Source organism: Solanum stenotomum, chromosome 10 (assembly GCF_019186545.1).
Source record: "Solanum stenotomum isolate F172 chromosome 10, ASM1918654v1, whole genome shotgun sequence".
Lineage (NCBI taxonomy): Eukaryota > Viridiplantae > Streptophyta > Magnoliopsida > Solanales > Solanaceae > Solanum > Solanum stenotomum.
In genome coordinates this window covers 55,069,431-55,088,298 of record NC_064291.1, presented here as the reverse complement: position 1 = coordinate 55,088,298, position 18,868 = coordinate 55,069,431, and the positions used below count along the sequence as shown (strand labels likewise).

General features: G+C 39.4%; 2 protein-coding genes across 2 annotated transcripts in view; both read left to right on the top strand.

The window, feature by feature from the left end:
- Positions 1 to 10,938, top strand: part of LOC125843203 (uncharacterized) — a 16,061-nt gene extending 5,123 nt beyond the window's left edge. Inside the window, exons 9-19 of the mRNA XM_049522416.1 lie at positions 833 to 970; positions 2,948 to 3,029; positions 3,226 to 3,827; positions 4,026 to 4,163; positions 5,277 to 5,358; positions 5,549 to 7,284; positions 7,925 to 8,062; positions 8,996 to 9,077; positions 9,257 to 9,614; positions 10,027 to 10,628; positions 10,688 to 10,938. Coding sequence (XP_049378373.1) covers positions 833 to 970; positions 2,948 to 3,029; positions 3,226 to 3,827; positions 4,026 to 4,163; positions 5,277 to 5,358; positions 5,549 to 7,284; positions 7,925 to 8,062; positions 8,996 to 9,077; positions 9,257 to 9,614; positions 10,027 to 10,628; positions 10,688 to 10,938 — 4,209 coding nt within the window. The remainder of the gene's footprint in view (positions 1 to 832; positions 971 to 2,947; positions 3,030 to 3,225; positions 3,828 to 4,025; positions 4,164 to 5,276; positions 5,359 to 5,548; positions 7,285 to 7,924; positions 8,063 to 8,995; positions 9,078 to 9,256; positions 9,615 to 10,026; positions 10,629 to 10,687) is intronic.
- Positions 10,939 to 12,371: 1,433 nt separating this feature from the next.
- LOC125843202 (uncharacterized) lies at positions 12,372 to 14,109 on the top strand. Its single transcript, XM_049522415.1, has 4 exons — positions 12,372 to 12,905; positions 12,995 to 13,141; positions 13,363 to 13,453; positions 13,562 to 14,109. Exons 1-4 carry the CDS (start codon positions 12,372 to 12,374, stop codon positions 14,107 to 14,109), a joined length of 1,320 nt encoding a protein of 439 aa, XP_049378372.1.
- The last annotated feature ends 4,759 nt before the right edge of the window (positions 14,110 to 18,868 follow it).

Here is an 18,868-nt window from a genome sequence, read left to right as displayed (position 1 = left end):
CCCCCCCCCCACCACCCCCCCCACCCACCCCTTCTCTTACTATCTATCATCTATGTATGTGTGTGTATATACAGGATTTTGTGAACCTACTACATGAATGTAGTACTTAGCACCATACCCACTTTTCATTTTCCCAATATAAAAAGGGAATTGTTCTATGGTTCGAGTAATTTTAGTTTTGTTCATCAATAGGAAAGGGGAAGTTAGAAAGGATTTGTTGAAACCATACGAATTTAGAATATGTGCATCTTTTCATAGCAAAGCTAATTTTTTTTGAAATATTGTCTACCAAGGTATTTATTGTTCATCTTCAACTCCAACAGACTTTTCCCAATTGAAAGAAACCCATCTCATTTACTCATTTCGTCTCCACAAAGACCACCTCACTTGTGCTAAAATGGGTTCATTATCCCTTCCATGATCAATCTTGGATGTGCTGATTGAAATTCTAGAAACTAATCGAAGCCGTAACAGGAATTCCATTGAAGCAGTAGGGAGCTGGGAAAAGATTGTGGGGGAGTGGGGTTGGGGAGAAGAGACTTCAACTTTTTTGGTTAAAATAAACGTCCCTTTTTTAATGAGATAGTATGGACAATTTGGGTAAATTAAAGTGGATATGGTGCTAACCTTTGCACAACCCATATTGTATATACAAGTATAATCTGTTTAAGGGGGACGTTCTGTTTTGCACCTTTATGCAGTATTTTAGCATGCATGAGAAAGGGTGCTATGGAAACAGGGTTAGGGGACTCCTTGTGGGATTGACGTGGAATGCTGTGACAGTAGATATATATTCAAAGTTGAGAATTTTATGTCGACTTGGTCATTGCAGCTCTACACGGATCCAGTACATGGGTATAAATTTCACTCCAAAAAGGAAGTTTTGCGCTATCTACAAACTGGAGATGCTAGTAGGTGTGCTAGAAGACCTGCGAAAAGGAATGTAGCTTCAACTACAAAGGATGATTCTGTAAGTCACATCTTTCTGGATCGCCCCTCCCTCTACCCATCACTGCTGTTATTTGAACTTGTTTTATTCATTTAAGTGTTCAGCTTGCATACAGAACCTTGTTGGTCATGTTTGTAATGTTGCCTTCAGTGAGATGCACCAGTCTCAACCCTTTAGTAGGAAAACACATTCCATCCTGTAAGAGTAGTGTATTTAGTGAGTGCCTTCTAAAGCAGGCAGGCTCATTGAAGTTGTGAAATTTTAGTCGCACTTGAAAAATCCAAGTTTAAAGAGAATAATCTCACATCTTATTATGCAAATTGAAAGATGTGTAGACAACGAGGGCATTCGGCTTATCTTATAAACTAGTTAACCTGGCTTGTAAGCACCTTTTGGCTCATTTATGCGTTAGATAGCAGTCAAAGTGTTTATAAGCCTTCCAAAATGAACCAAAAATTGTACGTTGCTCGTTCCCAACTTATGGCTTTTCAATTTGTAAGTACTTTTGGTTTGACTAAAGTTTTATGATTTTATCCTTGATATATTTTCTAATTCACTAAGTACCTTTTACAAACAAAGCTCTAACTTACTCTCCACTCTATATTTGTAGTTCGTCCTTTCCCTTACAAAAATATATTTTAATATATGAAATATATTTGAGGTAGAGGGTCTTCTGAAAACAGCCTCTCTACCTCCTCGAGGTAGGGGTAGTGTCTGCGTACACTCTACCCTCCCCAGAGGTAGATGTTATGGATATTTTAGTCATTTTAACAAAAGACCATCTTATCAACACTTTTTTACCAAACACATGAGCTGTTTATTATCTGTTTCAACACTTCTATCCAAACACATTTATTTAAAAAAATTCCTTCAGCACTTAAAAATGCTTTCCAGCACTTAAAGCTTATCAACTATCTACAATCTGCTAATCCAAACAAGCTCAATAACTTGCAAGAAATTTAGCTAGCGACTGTTTGGTGGATGGCAAAGGAATGGCTCAATACCTTTTGATTCTAGATCTGAACCACCATGCAAACGCTATTTATTATCTTTTTCCTTGTAAGTCCGTTGAATGAGGAGGAATCTTGTCTGATATTGCATATCAAATATAATCATTCAAGTGTAAAATCGAAGTTGAATGGAAGAAGGGCATCCAAATGTCTCCAAGGTGTTTTTTTTGTGAGCAAAAGGCAGAGATAATCGACCATCTGTTTTTACATTGTAAAGTGGTTAGCCAGCTATGGAACCTGTTTACTAGTTTCAGAGGCATAAGATGAACTATACCAGAAAGGGCAGGTCAGGCTCTAGTAAGCTAGAACAATGAAGGGAGTGGTAGCACAGACAAAAACAGATGGAAAATTGTCCCAGCAGTGATATGGTAGACCATTTGGAACGAGAGCAATTCAAGATGTTTTGAAAGTATCAGTAGTCAAGATGTTTTGAAAGTATCAGTAGTCCTTTGCATAAGATTAAAATGAACTGCAATATCACTTTTTGCTAGTGGTGTAGTTCTGAGTATATAGATGATCCTGTAGCAATTGTAGACATTCTATGATCCTTGTAAGATGAAATAGGACCTGGGATAGGGCTTTTTTTTGGGTTGCTGAGCCTACTCAGTTGTATGTAGCTTTGTGATGTAAATTTTTGGGATCCCAGCTTTAGTGCTGAAGATTTATATACAAAATTGTTACCTTTGTCAAAAAAAAAAAAAGAAAAAAAAATCAAAGTTGAATGACTTTTCACCATATTAACATTTCGCATATATGGGTATATTCTTTCTGTCTAACTGGTCGATCTTGAAATTCTTCCTCCTTGTTCTTGACTAGCCTTATTTTGGTTTCATGAAGGACTGTAATTGGTCTTAATCTTTTGTAGACATAGTTTTTGAAAAAAATTGTAGTTTATGAGCTTAGTTTGCTTATTATCAAGACTAGTGGATGTTGATTTACCCTGAATGGGAGGGATCTCTGATGTTTATAAATTTATTTCTCTTGATAGCCCACGACAGATGATGCCAGCTTGAAGAAATTAGGAGGCTTTACGACAGGAAGACAGCTTTTTTCCACTGACGAGTCGAAAGGTGATAATCTGTAGTTGGAAATATTGCTCTGTAGTCCCTATCTGTGAGGATGTGCATCGTTTATTCAGTGTCTGGTCATTTGTTCTAGTCATTTCAATTCCCTTCATTTTATTTTTCTTTATCAATATGTTTACCTGCTCTCTCTCTAGATGTTGGTAATTGTTTCTCAATTGTGAAACTGGGATTACTGATGTAGGGGGAAAATTTTTTGGTACTTGCTCACCTGCACAGCAAGTTGAGAGTTCGAAGAAACAGCCTGACTGCAGTGTGTCTGATCCTAATGCCATCATCACATCCATTTTAGCTGAGATAAATGAGAATCATTCCTTTGAAAATATAGTTGAAGATGCTGAAATCGAAACTGTAAGTGTTGGTGTTAAACAGCAATTAGCTGTTTCCACTGAGTCGGATCTCCTCTCGGAGAAGCAACTACTAGAAAATAAGCAGGAAAAGCATAGTTCTAAAGAAACACAGCAGTCAAAAAAATCCAGAAAAACAGAGTCACTTAACCTTGGTCGTCGGGTCTCCAAAAGACTTGCAGGTCAAAATATAGAAGCAGTGGCTGATTTGGATCTTGGTGAACGTGCTCTTCCAGCTGTAGTTGATAAATCTGCCTCTCTGAACCTCTCCGTGAATGCCTGCAGCCAGGAATTGCTCCAGGACTCCGATCCTACACCAGAAACTGGCAAGTCTGATCAGGCTTCTTTGAATGGAGACCCTTCATTGGATGATTTACCCCCAGGCTGGAAAAAAGAAATCAAAATTACTAAAAAAGCTTATGGGATAAGAAAAGACCCGGTACACTCTCTCTCTTCTTGTATGCACATCATCCTATTCCAGCAGTCTATTTCGCATCATTATGCCGTGGCAGGTTATACATGAGAAAGGCTGTGTTATGTTAGCAGGAGTAGGAGCTGCTTATGTGAAGAATGCTGCATAAGTAGATTTACATTCAAAGATTTTAGTGCGGATCTTAAATTGACTTGGTTATTGCAGTTATACATTGATCCAGTGGATGGCTATGTATTTCGCTCCAAGAAGGATGTTTTCCGCTATCTACAAACTGGAGACATCAGTAGTTGTGCTATAAGACCTGTCAAAAGGGATCTAGATGCTACAATGAAGGAGAGTTCTGTAAGTCATCACATTCCTGATTCCCCCCACCACAAAACACACACACACCCCTCTGTTATTTCTATTTGTTGGATAACTTCTTTTTTCTATGTTACTGCACCTTCTGTTTTCAGTTTGAACAATGAACGTTATCAATGATCTTTTCTTGTAAGTTCTTTTAAATGAGAAAAATAATCATTATAAATTCTAGTTATAATGATATAGAAGGTTAAAAAGGAACGGCTCGATACCTCATGGTTCCCAAATCTGAACCACCATCCATGGAAATTGACATTGTCATTTCTCTTATAAGTTTTTTTAAATGGGGAAATCTCTATATCAAGTATTTTGCATATCAAATATAACTATTCCAAGTGTAGAATTTAAGTTGAATGTTGTCATTAGAAAAGAATTTAAGTTGAATGTCTTTTATTGTATTAACATTTCACTGCATGTCTTAACACTATATGATGATAGAATAATCTTTTTTTTTTTAATGAAGTAGTTTCATTGATGGCATCAAGCAAATGCAAAGCTTACAAAGATATTGATTACAAAAGAGAGTTTGTTGACTCCGTTACATGTAGTCCTATTCTTAGGATAAGGAGCTAACTAAGTCCAAAAAATAGTCAGAGGTGTAGGTAGGGGTATCTGTAGGAGATAGATTCACCGATTAAATAAACATGAGACTTCTACCCATAAGGGAGTGATTTGGAGTTTCTATTCCATCAACACATCTGTGGTTCCTTTCTGTACAAACACACCAGAAATGCTTGCATGGATCATTTTCCAGATTTTCCTGATTGATTTACCAACTTTCCTCCCTGCTGTAGTCCAGCTTGGTAGTTTGCACTGCCTGTCCAGGGTTGAGCCCTGGGATTTGAAGTTGGACTTAAAAAGCCGAGATCTCCATCATTTGTAGGCATACTTAATGTTCTCTGGCATGACCCTGAAATTTCCGCACCTTGTTTTGACTAGTCCTTTAATTGGGACTGTAATCACAAACTATGTATTTCATTGTTTGTCATGAGTTTCAACTTTGACAAGCTAATTCTTTGAACTCAGGACTAATGTATGTTGATTTACTTTGAACAAGAGAATTCTCTAACGGTTGAAAATTCTCTCTTTTGGTAGCCCACAACAGTTGACACCAATTCGAAGAAATTAGGGTGCTCTGTAACCGAAAGGCAACCTTTTGCTGCTAAGGAATCCAGAGGTGATACTTCTTTAGTTAATATTCCCTAACATTCTAACCTTTAGAGGTGATATATACTTGACTAAATGTTGGGGTCATCAACCGCAGTCATTTCAATTCTTTCATTCTAATCTTTCTCCTTGATTTTGTCTTCTCAACTTTTTAAATATACATTTTTTTCTCAATTCTGAAACTGGGATTGCTGATGTAGGTCGAAAACATTCAGTTACTTGTTCACCAGAAGTACAAGCTGAGAGTTCCAAGAAACAGCCTGAAAGCAGTGCGTCCAATGCAAACATTATTATTACATCATCTGCAGCTGATATTATTGTGAAGCATTCAATTCAAAATGCTGAAATAAGTCTAGACACAGAGCCAGAAATAAGAGACTCAAGTGCAGACACAAAAGTCATAGCTGCTGAAAGTAACGCTATTAAAAGGTTATCAGCTGTCTCAACCCCTCAGTCAGATCTACCCTCAGAGCAGCAATTACTAGAAAATGAGCATGAAAAACATATTAATAAAGAAAAACCGGAGCAGTCAAGAAGATCCAGAACTAAGAAACCACTCACACCTGGTCGACGGATCTCAAAAAGACTTGTGGGCCACAGCCCAGAACCGGTGGCTGATTTGGATCTAGGTGAACGTGCATTTCGAGCTGTTGTTAAGAAATCTGCTTCTTTGGGCATCCCCCTGAATGTCTCTGGTCAGGAATTTTCCCAGAATAAAGATCCTACAGTAGGAACTGGCAATTCTGATCAGGCTCCTCTGAGAAGAGAAGCTTCAGGCCTTGAATTTCCACCAGACTTGGAAAAGGAAATACTTATGCAGAATGAAGATCTGACAGTTGGAACTGGCAATTCTGATCAGGCTTCTCAGAAGATAGAAGCTTCAGGGGATGGATTATCACCAGGCTTGGAAAAGGAAATATTTTCCCAGAACAAAGATCCAACAGTAGGAACTGGCAATTCTGATCAGGCTTCTCAGAAGATGGAAGCTTCAGGGGATGGATTATCACCAGGCTTGGAAAAGGAAATATTTTCCCAGAACAAAGATCCAACAGTAGGAACTGGCAATTCTGATCAAGCTTCTCTGAGCAAAGAAGCTTCAGGAGATGAATTATCACCAGGCTTGGAAAAGGAAATACTTGCCCAGAACAAAGATCCCACAGTAGGAACTGGCAATGCTGATCAGGCTTCTCTGAGCAGAAAAGCTTCAGGGGATGAATTATCACCAGGCTTGGAAAAGGAAATACTTACCCATTACAAAGATCCGACAGTAGGATCTGGCAATTCTGATCAGGCTTCTCTGAGAAGAAAAGCTGCACTAGATGAAATACCACCAGGCTGGGAAAAGGAAATGCTTGGACAGAACAAATATTCTACTGTAGGAACTGGCAATTCTGATCAGGCTTCTCTGAGCAGAAAACTTTCACCAGATGAAATACCCCCAGGTTGGGAGAATGAAATACCCCCAGGATGGAAGTATGAAATACCTGCCCAGAACAAAGATCCTATAGTAGGGACTACCAATTCTGATCAAGCTTCTCTGAGCAGAGAAAAAGCCTCACTGGATGAAATACCCCCAGGTTGGGAAAAGGAAATACTTGCCTACAACAAAGATCCTGCAATAAGAACTGGCAATTCTGATCAGGTTTCTCTCAGCAGAGAATTAGCTTCAGCAGATGAATTGCCACCTGGCTGGGAAAAGGAAATGCTTACCTGGAACAAATATCCGACAGTAGGAACTGGCAATTTTAATTCACTTGATGATATACCTCCAGGCTGGGAAAAGGAACTACTTGTCCAGCAAAAAGATCATACAGTAGGAACTGGCAATTCTTATCAGTCTTTTCTGAGCAAAGAAGCTTCAGTGGATGGATTACCACCAGGCTGGAAAACAGAACTCAGAATGAGAAAAAATGCTCGTGTAATAAAAAAGGACCCGGTATTCTCTTTCTTCCTCAGCATTTCTGTCTTCCCTCTCCCCCTGTGCACTTCTCTCTCCCTTCTTTTCTCATGCACATCATCCTACTCAAGTAGAGTCTATTTTACACATACTAATTCATAAAAAAAAGAGTCTGGTTTACACCATTAGGGCATCTCCAACCCATAACAAATAGTGTTGACACTATTTTAGTGTAAACCATCTCCAACCCACTACACTAAAGTTTACACAAAAAAAGAATATACTCTTTATAATATTCTCTCTCTTCAATTTTTTATTATTATTTTATTGTAATTTATATTTTCAAAATTTTTTTATAGTACAGATAATTATAAAATAATCAAAAAGAGATTTGGTGTTGATGAATAGTGTTGCACCAAATTTGGTGTAACACTATTCACACATTAAAATAGTGTAAGAATTGGTGTTGGGTTGGAGCACTAAAACACCAAATTTTACATCAAAATAGGATTTGGTGTAAAATTTGGTGTTTGGTTGGAGATGATCTTATGCAGATATGGGATATATGCATGAGAAAGGGTGCTTCTGGAGAAGGATTATATAGCTGCTTATGTGGCAGACATGGAATGCTGCATTAGTATTTTGCAGTGAGAATTTTAAGTTTACTTGGACATTGCAGTATTACACGGATCCAGTGCATGGATATGTATTTCGTTCCAAAAAGGATGTTATGCGCTATCTGCAAACTGGAGACATCAGAAGTTGTGCTGTGAAGCCTACCAAAAGGGATCCGGGTTCAACAATGAAGGATAATTCTGTAAGTCTGCACCTTCTGGATCTCCCACCCGTGTTCCCCATCAAATCTATTTGTGCTATATGTTCGATAACTCCTGTTATCCATGTTACTGATTTCAGCTTGCGGAATAATCTTGTTGGTCGTATTAGTATGAGCCTTTTACTATGAAGATATATTTGTTTCTGTAAGAACAGTGGTAAAGTTGGTGTCTTGTGTAAAACTTTGTTTCATGTATTGGAGGTGTTGAAGCATCTCTTCTTAAACGGGTTTGCTTGGTCTGAGACTGAGCAACTGCTTTAGAGAATACTCGTAGAGAAGATATATTGGAAAGCAATAACTCCAAGTTCAAATAGAATAATTCCACATCTTTCTATTCGAATTAGATATGTAAAAAGAATAGCTTATACGAAACTACAGGTAAAGACTATGCCATAGAAGGGTAAGAGGAATGACTCTTACCTTATAATACCCAGATCTGGACCACAGTTCTGAGCTTTATCCCTGTTTTCATAAGTTCATTAAATGAGGAATATCTTTATAAACTATAGCTGCAAAACGATGCTATGGAAAGTTAGAAGAATGACTCAATTCCTTAATGATTTCGAGATTTCAACCACCATTTGAAGCATTTTACAAGTTTTTTTTTCCTTGCGAGTTCTTAAACGAGGAGGAAAATCTTTTATGTGTGGCGTTTTGCATTAAATTAACATTTCACTGCATGTCTTTACTTTCTGGTCCTATCTGACAAAATAATCTGGAAATTCCTTCACTTAATTCTTGATTAGCACTTATTTGGTTCAATAGAGGACTGTTGTCACAAATCCTTTATGCATTTCACTGTTCATGACTAGATTTGAGTTCGGCAAGGTCTTTTTTAATTTCTCAATACAAGTGTGTTGATTTATCTTGAAAGGGAGGAAGTTCTGATGGTTGAAAGCTTCTTTCTTTTGACAGCCCTCAACACATGACACCAGTTCGAAGAAATTAAGGTGCTCTTTGACCGGAATACAACTTTCTGCCACTGATGAATCAAAAGGTGATGCATTTTAGTGGGAATTTTTCTCAAACTCCAATTCTGATTGGAGATACAACATTATTCAGTATCGACAGTCATTTCAATTCCTCCAATTTAGTCTTGTCATTGATATATGTCCTGCTGAATTCTCTACATGTTGATTGTTATTCTCAATTCTGAAATGGGAGTTGCTGATGCAGGTAGTAAGTGTTCTGTTACTTGTTCAATGGCACTGCAAGCTGAGAATTCCAGTGAACATTCTAAAAGCAGTATGTTCAACCTCAACACCAGTATTTCATCTATTGTAGCTGATATAACAGAAAAACATTCATATGAAAATGTAAATGAAGATACTGAAATAAGACTAGACGTGGAACCAGAAATAAGAGACTCAGTTGGAGACACAAATCCTGCAGCTGCTGAAACTGTTGATGTTAGAAGGTCATTAGTTGTTTCCCCCCAGTTGGACTTCCTCCCAGAGCAGCAATTACCAGAAAATGAGAAGGAAAAGCAGCCAGCAAGGTTGAGAAAATTCAGAAATACACACGACAAGATCGGGTAAACCAACTGAGGAATCTGGGCATGATCAGCAACAAAGGAAAGACCAAGAAGATCAAAGGCAACAATTTAAAGGCAAGGAAGTGCAGACAGGTTTGCCGAAACAGGCTAATGACCAGCTTCAGGACAGCAACAAACAAGGAGAAGCAAATAGAATTCAACAGGGCAATGATAGAACCAACATGGATTATCAGCACAATTTTCCGAGGATATCTAACAATTATGCTAGGTATGATCCTAATCTCCAAAGGGCTAGAAATACTCCTAATCAGGATAATAACAACATGACACGGGGCAGTGAGAAACAACATAACAATCAACATAATGTTCAGAACCTAAACAATGTCAAACAGGACATAGTCCCTGAACCAGCACCTTTTACTATTGTATGATCCTTTGCTGCTCGATTAAGATATAGCCAGTCAAAAAATGAAATTCCTATTGAATTGGATAATCCTATACACACCACAAGACAAGGACTGCCAGGAGTGTTACTTGAGGAGGATGACTATAATATCAAGTTGGATGACAGTTGTAAATATACTCTAGTGGGCAAATTTACCAACACTATGCCAAAAGTGGATTTGATTAAGAGAAGTTTTATTCGTCAGATTCAATTATCTGGACGGGTGAAAATAGCTCATTTCAATTCTAGGCATGTATATATTGATCTTGATAATGAGTTTGATTATATTACGGTTTGGACTAAGCAAAGCATGACCATAGAAGGCCAATTAATGAGAATCCAGTCCTGGACCCCAGACTTCAAACCTGAGGAAGAAACACCTTTAGTGCCCATATGGATTGCCTTACCAGAACTTCCTTGGCATTGTTATAACAAGGTTCTCTTGACGGCTATATTGAGCTCCATAGGCAAGGTCTTATACCTTGACTCCCCATCCTCTCAGAAGACTAGAGGCAGCATGGCCAGGATGAAGGTTCAAGTTGATATTACCAAGGAAAGACCACCTCATGTTGGGTGGGATTTAAAAATTCAGACCCCAATAAAGGGAGGTGGCAGAAAATTCAATATGAGGGAATCCCTGATTACTGTTTATACTGTAAACACCAAGGGCACATGGATAATGCTTGTACTATCAAAAGAAGAGATGAAGATTTCAAAAGAAGGAAAGAAATGGAAGCTGGGAAAAAGAACAAGACTAAGGGAGAACAAGAGAAGGGAGATCAACAGAGGAACGACAAAACAGATGAGGATTTAGGACAGACTCAAGGAAAGAAGAATTTTACAGGTCAACAACAAGGAGTTGACAATCAGATACAGCCTCCACAAGAACAGGAAACAGCAGACCAAGAGGAGCTATGACAGGTTCAGAAAAGAAAGAAAAACAGAAACCAGGAACAACCTACCCCCAAAATAGCTTGGAGACCAGCTTCACCTCAGCACAGAGGAACCAAGGACAACAGGCAACAAGAGGAAACTCCATCAGGTATATTGTCTACAATTCATACTCATAATAATTTTGTTGATTTAGAAACGCAGGAACACAACGACAACAACAATGCTGAAGAGGGCATGAATAACAAAATAGCAGGCCAAGGAGTTCACTCAATACAAGGGTTAGTTAATAACCCACTTGTACTAAACCTTCACAATTAAGTAACTATGCACAAAGAACAGGTTGCAGCCAACACAAACAACAAAATCGCAGGTATTAAAACCGTTCTCCCTATACCCCACCATCCCCATATTAATTCTATTGAGACTGTTGTGTGTGCTGATGAAGTTGAAGGAGGCATGGAAGGGGGGTGTCAGGAGAAGCCAACTAACATGTAGGAAGGGAATACCAAAGGGGAGAGTTTGACTTATGTTCTTCATGAGGTTCTCCACACAGACCATAGGCTTGACCCTAGAGCCTCTGCTACCCCTATATCAGTTCAAAACCCTCAGAATATTCAGGAAAATGTTAACAAAAGTCACAATGAGCAGATAATTAACACTGGTCAAATTCAGAATGATCCACAAGATCCCACAAATCAGGTCAGTCATACTTATAATCAGAATGTCCAGAAGACTCAAATCAGATTCAAGGACCAACAGCAGGAGAAGGTTGATCAAGGTACTGAAGTTCAGAACATGGGCACATGACAGATACAGCATAATACTGATCCACCAGGAAAAGCTACAACAGGGAATCTGCAAGACCAGAATGAGGCTCGAATGAAAAATCCTAACAACAAGTCTCAAGGAAGAATGAGTAAGAAGAAAAGGAATGCAATTAACAGAAGACAAGAAGCAGAAGCTGCTAGGCAGGGTATAAATGAAGGCATTACTCACAAATCTCATCCTCAAGGGCAAACTCATAAAAGTGCAGACAATGATGAGTATAATGCTATTCCATCTGAGGATGAGTTTGACCAAGATACTCAATCCTTTGGGGAAAATAATAATGAGGAAGATGAGACTAGCATTCACCTAATCTAAGCATTTGGATCCACTCAACACCAAGAGGAACTCCATGAGGTCACTGATCAACAGGGTCTGTCTCCTAGGGGCAGATTAAATTCCAAATAGACCAACAACAACACATCTGCTAACTCTAGCAGACTCAATACCAGGTCCAGAAGTAGAGGTTTTTAATGATTACAACTCTTTGTTGGAATGCCCGGAGTATTAACACTCAGGGCTCATTAGAAAAAGTTCAAACTCTCAAGAAATTGCACAACATATCCATGATCGCAATCTTGGAACCTTTTGCAGATCAAGTTTATATAAATAGCTACATAATCCAGCTTAGTATGGATCAGGCTTGTTCTAACCAAAATGGGAAAATCTGGATCTTCTGGAATGCTGATATTCAATGTCAAATTCTAGAAAATGAGGACCAACATATTACTTGTGAGCTGAATCATGTAGAATGCAAAGAGAAATATATGATCTCTTTCATCTATGCAAAATGTAAGGATCATCTCAGAAGGCCCTTTTGGGACAAACTCATGCAACTTTCAGATAAAGACATTCCTTGGTGCACTATGGGAGACTTCAATATGATCACTTCTATTGAAGAAAAACAAGGAGGGGTTCCTTACAACATGAACAAAAGCTTTGATTTCCTTAGTGTTATAGAAGCATGTGGTTTAATGGATTTGGGGTACAGTGGTCATCACTTTACCTGGTGCAACCAAAGAGCTACTGAAGCCAGGGTTTGGAAGAGATTGGATAGGGCTATGACTAATAATAAATGGCTTGAACACATGCCTCAGACCACTATAACTCATTTACCTGCAGTGGGGTCTGACCACAACCCTTTGCTAATGGAAATAGCTGTTAGAGTAGGCCATCAGACTAAATATTTTAAATTTTTGCATTGTTGGGTTGAAAATGAAAACTTCATGCACATTGTTAAGGAATGTTGGGAAAGAGAAGTACAGGGCAACCCAATGTGGAAACTTCACCGAAAATGAAGAGACTTGCTTCTACCCTTAGTAACTTGTCAAGAAGAGAGTTTGGGGATATTTTTACAGTTATTACAGAATATGAAGAACAAGTGAGACAGGCTGAAGAAGAGGTGATGATGAACAATATAGTAGCTAATAGAGCTAAGCTTCACCAATGTAATGCCAAATATTTAAAATACCTTAAGTTGGAATCCTCCATCCTTAAACAGAAGACTCAGCTCCAATGGTTTAAGGATGGGGATGCCAACTCAAAGTACTTTCATTCTATCATGAGAGGAAGAAGGAGAAGGCTTTTCATCCATAAAATCAGTACTGATGACAATGTATTCAGGGTGATGAAAATATTGCCAAGGCTGCCTGTGTTTATTTCCAAGAGACCTTTACAGGGCACGAGAATAGAATTGCAGAGAATATTCTTCAGTGTATTCCAAGAATGGTTACAGAAGAACAGAACTAGAACTTACAAGCTCTCCCTACCAGAGAAGAATTGAAACAAGCTGTCTATTCTATGAATCCTAATTCTGTTCTAGGTCCAGATGGTTTTAGAGGGATGTTTTACCAAGCCTGCTGGGACATTATCCAAGATGAGCTACTTGAAGCAGTTCTTGCCTATTTCAGTGGTCACATAATGCCTAAGTTCATGTCTCACTCTTGTTTACTGTTATTGCCTAAGGTGGAGCATCCCAATAGGCTCAATGAATTCAGACCTATTAGTCTCAGCAATTTCACCAATAAAACTATTTCCAAAATTCTTTGTCTCAGATTGGCTCCCATTCTACCTCATCTCATCTCGGAGAATCAATCAGGTTTTGTTAGAGGAAGGAGCATCTCTGAAAACATTATGCTGGCCCAAGAGATTACTCATAACATTAAAAAACCTAAGGAAGGTGATAATGTGGTAATCAAGCTCAACATGGCCAAGGCCTATGATAGAGTGTCTTGGTCCTTCACTTGTTTAGTGTTGAGGGCTATGGGCTTTGGTGAGGTCTTTATTGACTTGGTTTGGAGAACTATGAGCAACAACTGGTACTCAGTCATTGTCAATGGTACTAGACATTGCTTCTTCCACTCCACATGAGGCCTCAAACAAGGTGACCCCCTTTCTCCAGCCCTATTTATTTTAGGAGCTGAAGTGCTGTCAAGAATGCTCAACCTGTTGCACCATGATCCTCATTATAAAGGCTTTCAGATGGAAATTAGAGGTCCTCAGATCAATCATTTATGTTTTGCTGATGATGTAATTATCTTTACTTCCTGTCACGACCCAAGCCTAGGGCCTAGACGTGACCGGCGAATGGGGAACCCGAAGGAACCCTAAACAAGCCTCATAGCGTATCATTACACATCCTTGGTCGCAGAAGCAATTAAAATGACCATAAGCAATAAGCATAATCAAAGGGGGAAATCGGGACTAAGGAAGCAAGAAAAAAAAAGAAGAAATGATACATAAATACCATAGATGAGTCAAGCTCAAGCATAATACACAACTTGTCCAACACCACCTCTAAACATGAGTACTTAGCGGGGGCCAAGACAAACTACCGGGCTCACCCTCATAGTCAAAACATAACTAAAAAGAAAAGTCTTATACATAGCAAAAGATCATGAGCAACGTCCCCGGAATGGAGGACTCACCAATAACCTTGATAGGAAATCGTATTAGCCACGCGGAGGAGGATGGTCAAGCGGTGCTCCGGTCCCTACATGGTGACATCATGTAGGCATAGAGTATGCGTTAGTACGTTTGAATGTACTAAGTATATGGGATGCAATGCAATGCAACAAGGGATGGACATCATAGGCAAAATGCATAATCGTACCCGATAGATAGCATATTAATGAGATGATATGTATAATGATGCTTATATAAAAATCATATTTAGTAGGGCATAGTATATGTGTAGTGAGTGACCATCAATATAGTATTTCCAAGGCCTACCACCCCCTTGGAGAGGCGAAAGAGGTACAAACCCCTCAATGTGGTTACCCGGGCCTACCACCCCCCGAGCTAGGGACCAAGGTACAAACCCCTCGATATGGTTATACGGGCCTACTACCCCCCGTACTAGGCAACCAAGGTACAAACCCCTCGATACGGTTATACGGGCCTACTACCCCCCGTACTAGGCAACCAAGGTACCAACCCCTTGATACGGTTACCCGGGCCTACAACCCCCCGAGCTAGGCTTGGTCGACTCACACACTATATAGAGAAAATCATATACATGTATCCATTTCATCATCATTTCAATACTTATATAATCATCCGACTCATAGGACGTACATTGGACCTTCCATTTCATAAGAATTCTATAAATGGCATTTTATCAAACATATGGTGGGCTACTTGTTCATGTAAATAAAATCATGTGTTTCAAGAGTACTAAGTCCAACCAATTTCAAAATCCATATAAAACAGCCCACCAACAACATACATATATATATACATATATAACAACCTTCATAATTTGATCATGGAGGCATGAAAACCATAAACATCATATAATCATTCCATTTCATGATAATATACAAAAATAGACCATAATAGGATGTGTAGTAATAATTCCATAATTCAAGAGTTCATAAATGATCATAAGGACCCATAAACTTGAAGTAAAATAGAGGATAAATGGTTGGACTTGTGGAAAGGAAGGTTTCCACAATCAACCCACATACCTCAACTTTGGAGAATTCTTGATGAAGATTGGAATGGAGAATTGCTTGAGATTGAATCTTGAATCCGGAATTAAAGCTTGGGATCCTTGAATTTGGTTGATGATCTTGGTGGAATTTTTGGAGAGGGTTTAGAGAGAGTTTTTGGATGTTTTGAAGTTAAATGACTAAGTATGGATATGTCCCCTTTTTATAAAAACGTCCCAACACTTAAAAAAAAATTGAGGCGGGTGAACAGTGTTTTCGGCTACTGGAATTTGCATTTTCTGCCGGACAGGTTTTACGAAAATGGTCATAACTCCTTCATCCTAACTCGGAATGAGGTGAAACAAATTGCGTTGGAAAGCTAACTCACAGAGCTTTAATTTTGATAGTTTGAGCTCCTTCCAGTTCCTTGTGTGCTGAGAGATATGCCCCTTTAAAGTTGACCCTCAAAATCGCATTTTTTGCGATTTTCGAATTTTGATACGGTTGTTCTAAAATTCGGGTTAGACTCATTTCCCACTCAATTTGACCCCCTGAATAAGAATATGAAGTCGAATTTCCGAAATGATGCACGGATTTTGAGATATATGGAAATTACAATTTTAGGTGTTTTCGAAGCACATTTTCGGGCATTTTTGGGGTCGTTTCAATATCTCCCCCTTGGGAACATTCGTCCCCGAATGTCAAAGAAACGTACATGAGAAACACAAACATGGCAAATTCAGCCCACATAGGGATGCAACAATGCACTTACACCTCATTTCAAAAACTTCAACATAGTTGTAAAACCACAATGAACTTGTTAACTTAAACATGAATGTATGCAATGACATGGTGGCTGAACTTAAGACCTGAGATTTTATAAAGGGTTTAGATCAATACCTTAAGCTTGAGTGGAGTGGAAAAGATAAGGATATCGCCTTTGCATGTCCGCTTCGGCCTCCCAAGTAGCACTTTCAACTTGTTGATTTCTCCAAAGGACCTTAACGGAAGCCACATCTTTGTTTCTCAACCTCTTCACTTGTCTATCTAAAATCTGGACCGGAACCTCTTCATAGGTCAAATTATCTTCAACAACACCCACAACATCAAGAGGCACAATGGCATTCGGATCACCCACACACTTCCTCAACATAGACACATGAAATACCGGATGAACCAAATCCATTTCGCTAGGCAATTCCAACTCATAAGCTACCTTGCCAATTCTCCTCATCACCTTATAAGGACCCACGTATCTTGGGCTCAACTTGCCCTTCTTACCAAAACGAACCACACCCTTCATGGGTGACACCTTCAAATAGACCCAATCACCAACTTGGAATTCAAGAGCCCTTCTCCTCACATCGGCATAGGACTTTTGGCGACTTTGGGCCGTCTTCAACCTTTCTCTAATCATCCTAACCTTCTCAAGAGCCTCCATAACTAGATCTGGTCCTAACAAGGCCACCTCACCAACCTCAAACCACCCAACCGGTGATCTACAACGCCTCCCATAGAGAGCCTCAAAAGGAGCCATACCGATGCTAGAATGATAGCTATTGTTATAGGCAAACTCAATCAATGGAAGATGATCATCCCAACTACCCTTAAGCTCCAATACACAAGCCCTAAGCATATCCTCAAGTGTTTGGATAGTCCTTTCGGCTTGTCCATCCGTTTGCGGGTGAAAGGCCGTAGTAAGCTTAACTCTCGTACCTAGACCCCTTTGAAAGGACTTCCAAAAGTGTGAAGTAAATTGAGTACCACGGTCCGATATGATGGATAGAGGAATCCCATGCAACCTTACCAAGTCATGAATATATAACCTTGCATAATCTTCCGCCCCATATGTTGTCTTTACCGGTAGAAAATGAGCCGATTTTGTCATCCTATCAACCACCACCCAAATAGAATCAAAACCTTTTCTAGTCTTGGGTAAACCAACTACAAAATCCATATTAATTTCTTCCCACTTCCAAGTAGGAATCTCTATGTCTTGGGTTAGACCACCCGGCCTTTGATGTTCGGCCTTGACTTGTTGACAACTATGACAACCGGAGACGAATTTGGCAATGTCCTTCTTCATGCCTCCCCACCAATACACATCCCTCAAATCTCTATACATTTTGGTGGAACCGGGGTGAATGGAGTAGGAAGAATTATGAGCCTCCTCAAGAATTTTCTCCCTCAAACCATCAACACAAGGCACACACAACCTACCTTGGTACCTAAGGGCACCATCTCCCCCTTGGGAGAAAACTTCCACCTTACCCTCTTTCACCAAGGCCTTCAATTCTAACAAGGAAGAGTCAAGATCTTGTTTTGCTATCACCTCATCAACCAAGGAAGACCTAGCACCATCAACAACGACCACACCACCATTACTAATTTCTTCCAACCTAACCCCCAACCTAGCCAACCGATGCACCTCCCTAGCCATTTCCCTATCACCAATATCAACATGAGCTAGGCTACCCATAGACACCCTACTCAAAGCATCCGCCACCACATTAGCTTTACCGGGATGATAATGCACACTCATATCATAATCTTTAAGAAATTCTAGCCACCTTCTTTGTCTCAAGTTGAGGTCTTTTTGGGTGAAGACATATTGGAGGCTCTTATGATCGGTGAACACATCAACATGTACCCCATACAAGTAATGACGCCAAATCTTTAAAGCAAACACCACCGCGGCTAATTCAAGGTCATGCGTAGGATAGTTCTTTTCATGCACTTTGAGTTGTCTAGACGCATAGGCTATCACCTTACCATTTTGCATTAGGACACAACCCAAGCCAACTCTAGAAGCATCACAATACACAACGAATCCCTCAAGCCCATCCGGTAGTGACAATATAGGAGCGGACACAAGTTTATCTTTCAAGGTTTGAAAACTCCTTTCACACTCGTCGGTCCACTCAAACTTAGCCTTCTTTTGTGTCAACTTAGTCATGGAAGAAGCAATAGAAGAAAACCCATTCACAAATCTCCGATAGTAACCCGCTAAGCCCAAGAAGCTCCTAATATCCGACGGGGTCAATGGCCTAGGCCAATTTCTAATCACATCGGTCTTCTTAGGATCTACCTTAATACCATCCCCCGACACCACATGACCTAGGAAGGCAACCTCCCTCAACCAAAATTCACACTTTTCATACTTGGCATACAACTTCTCCTCTCTCAATCTTTGCAAC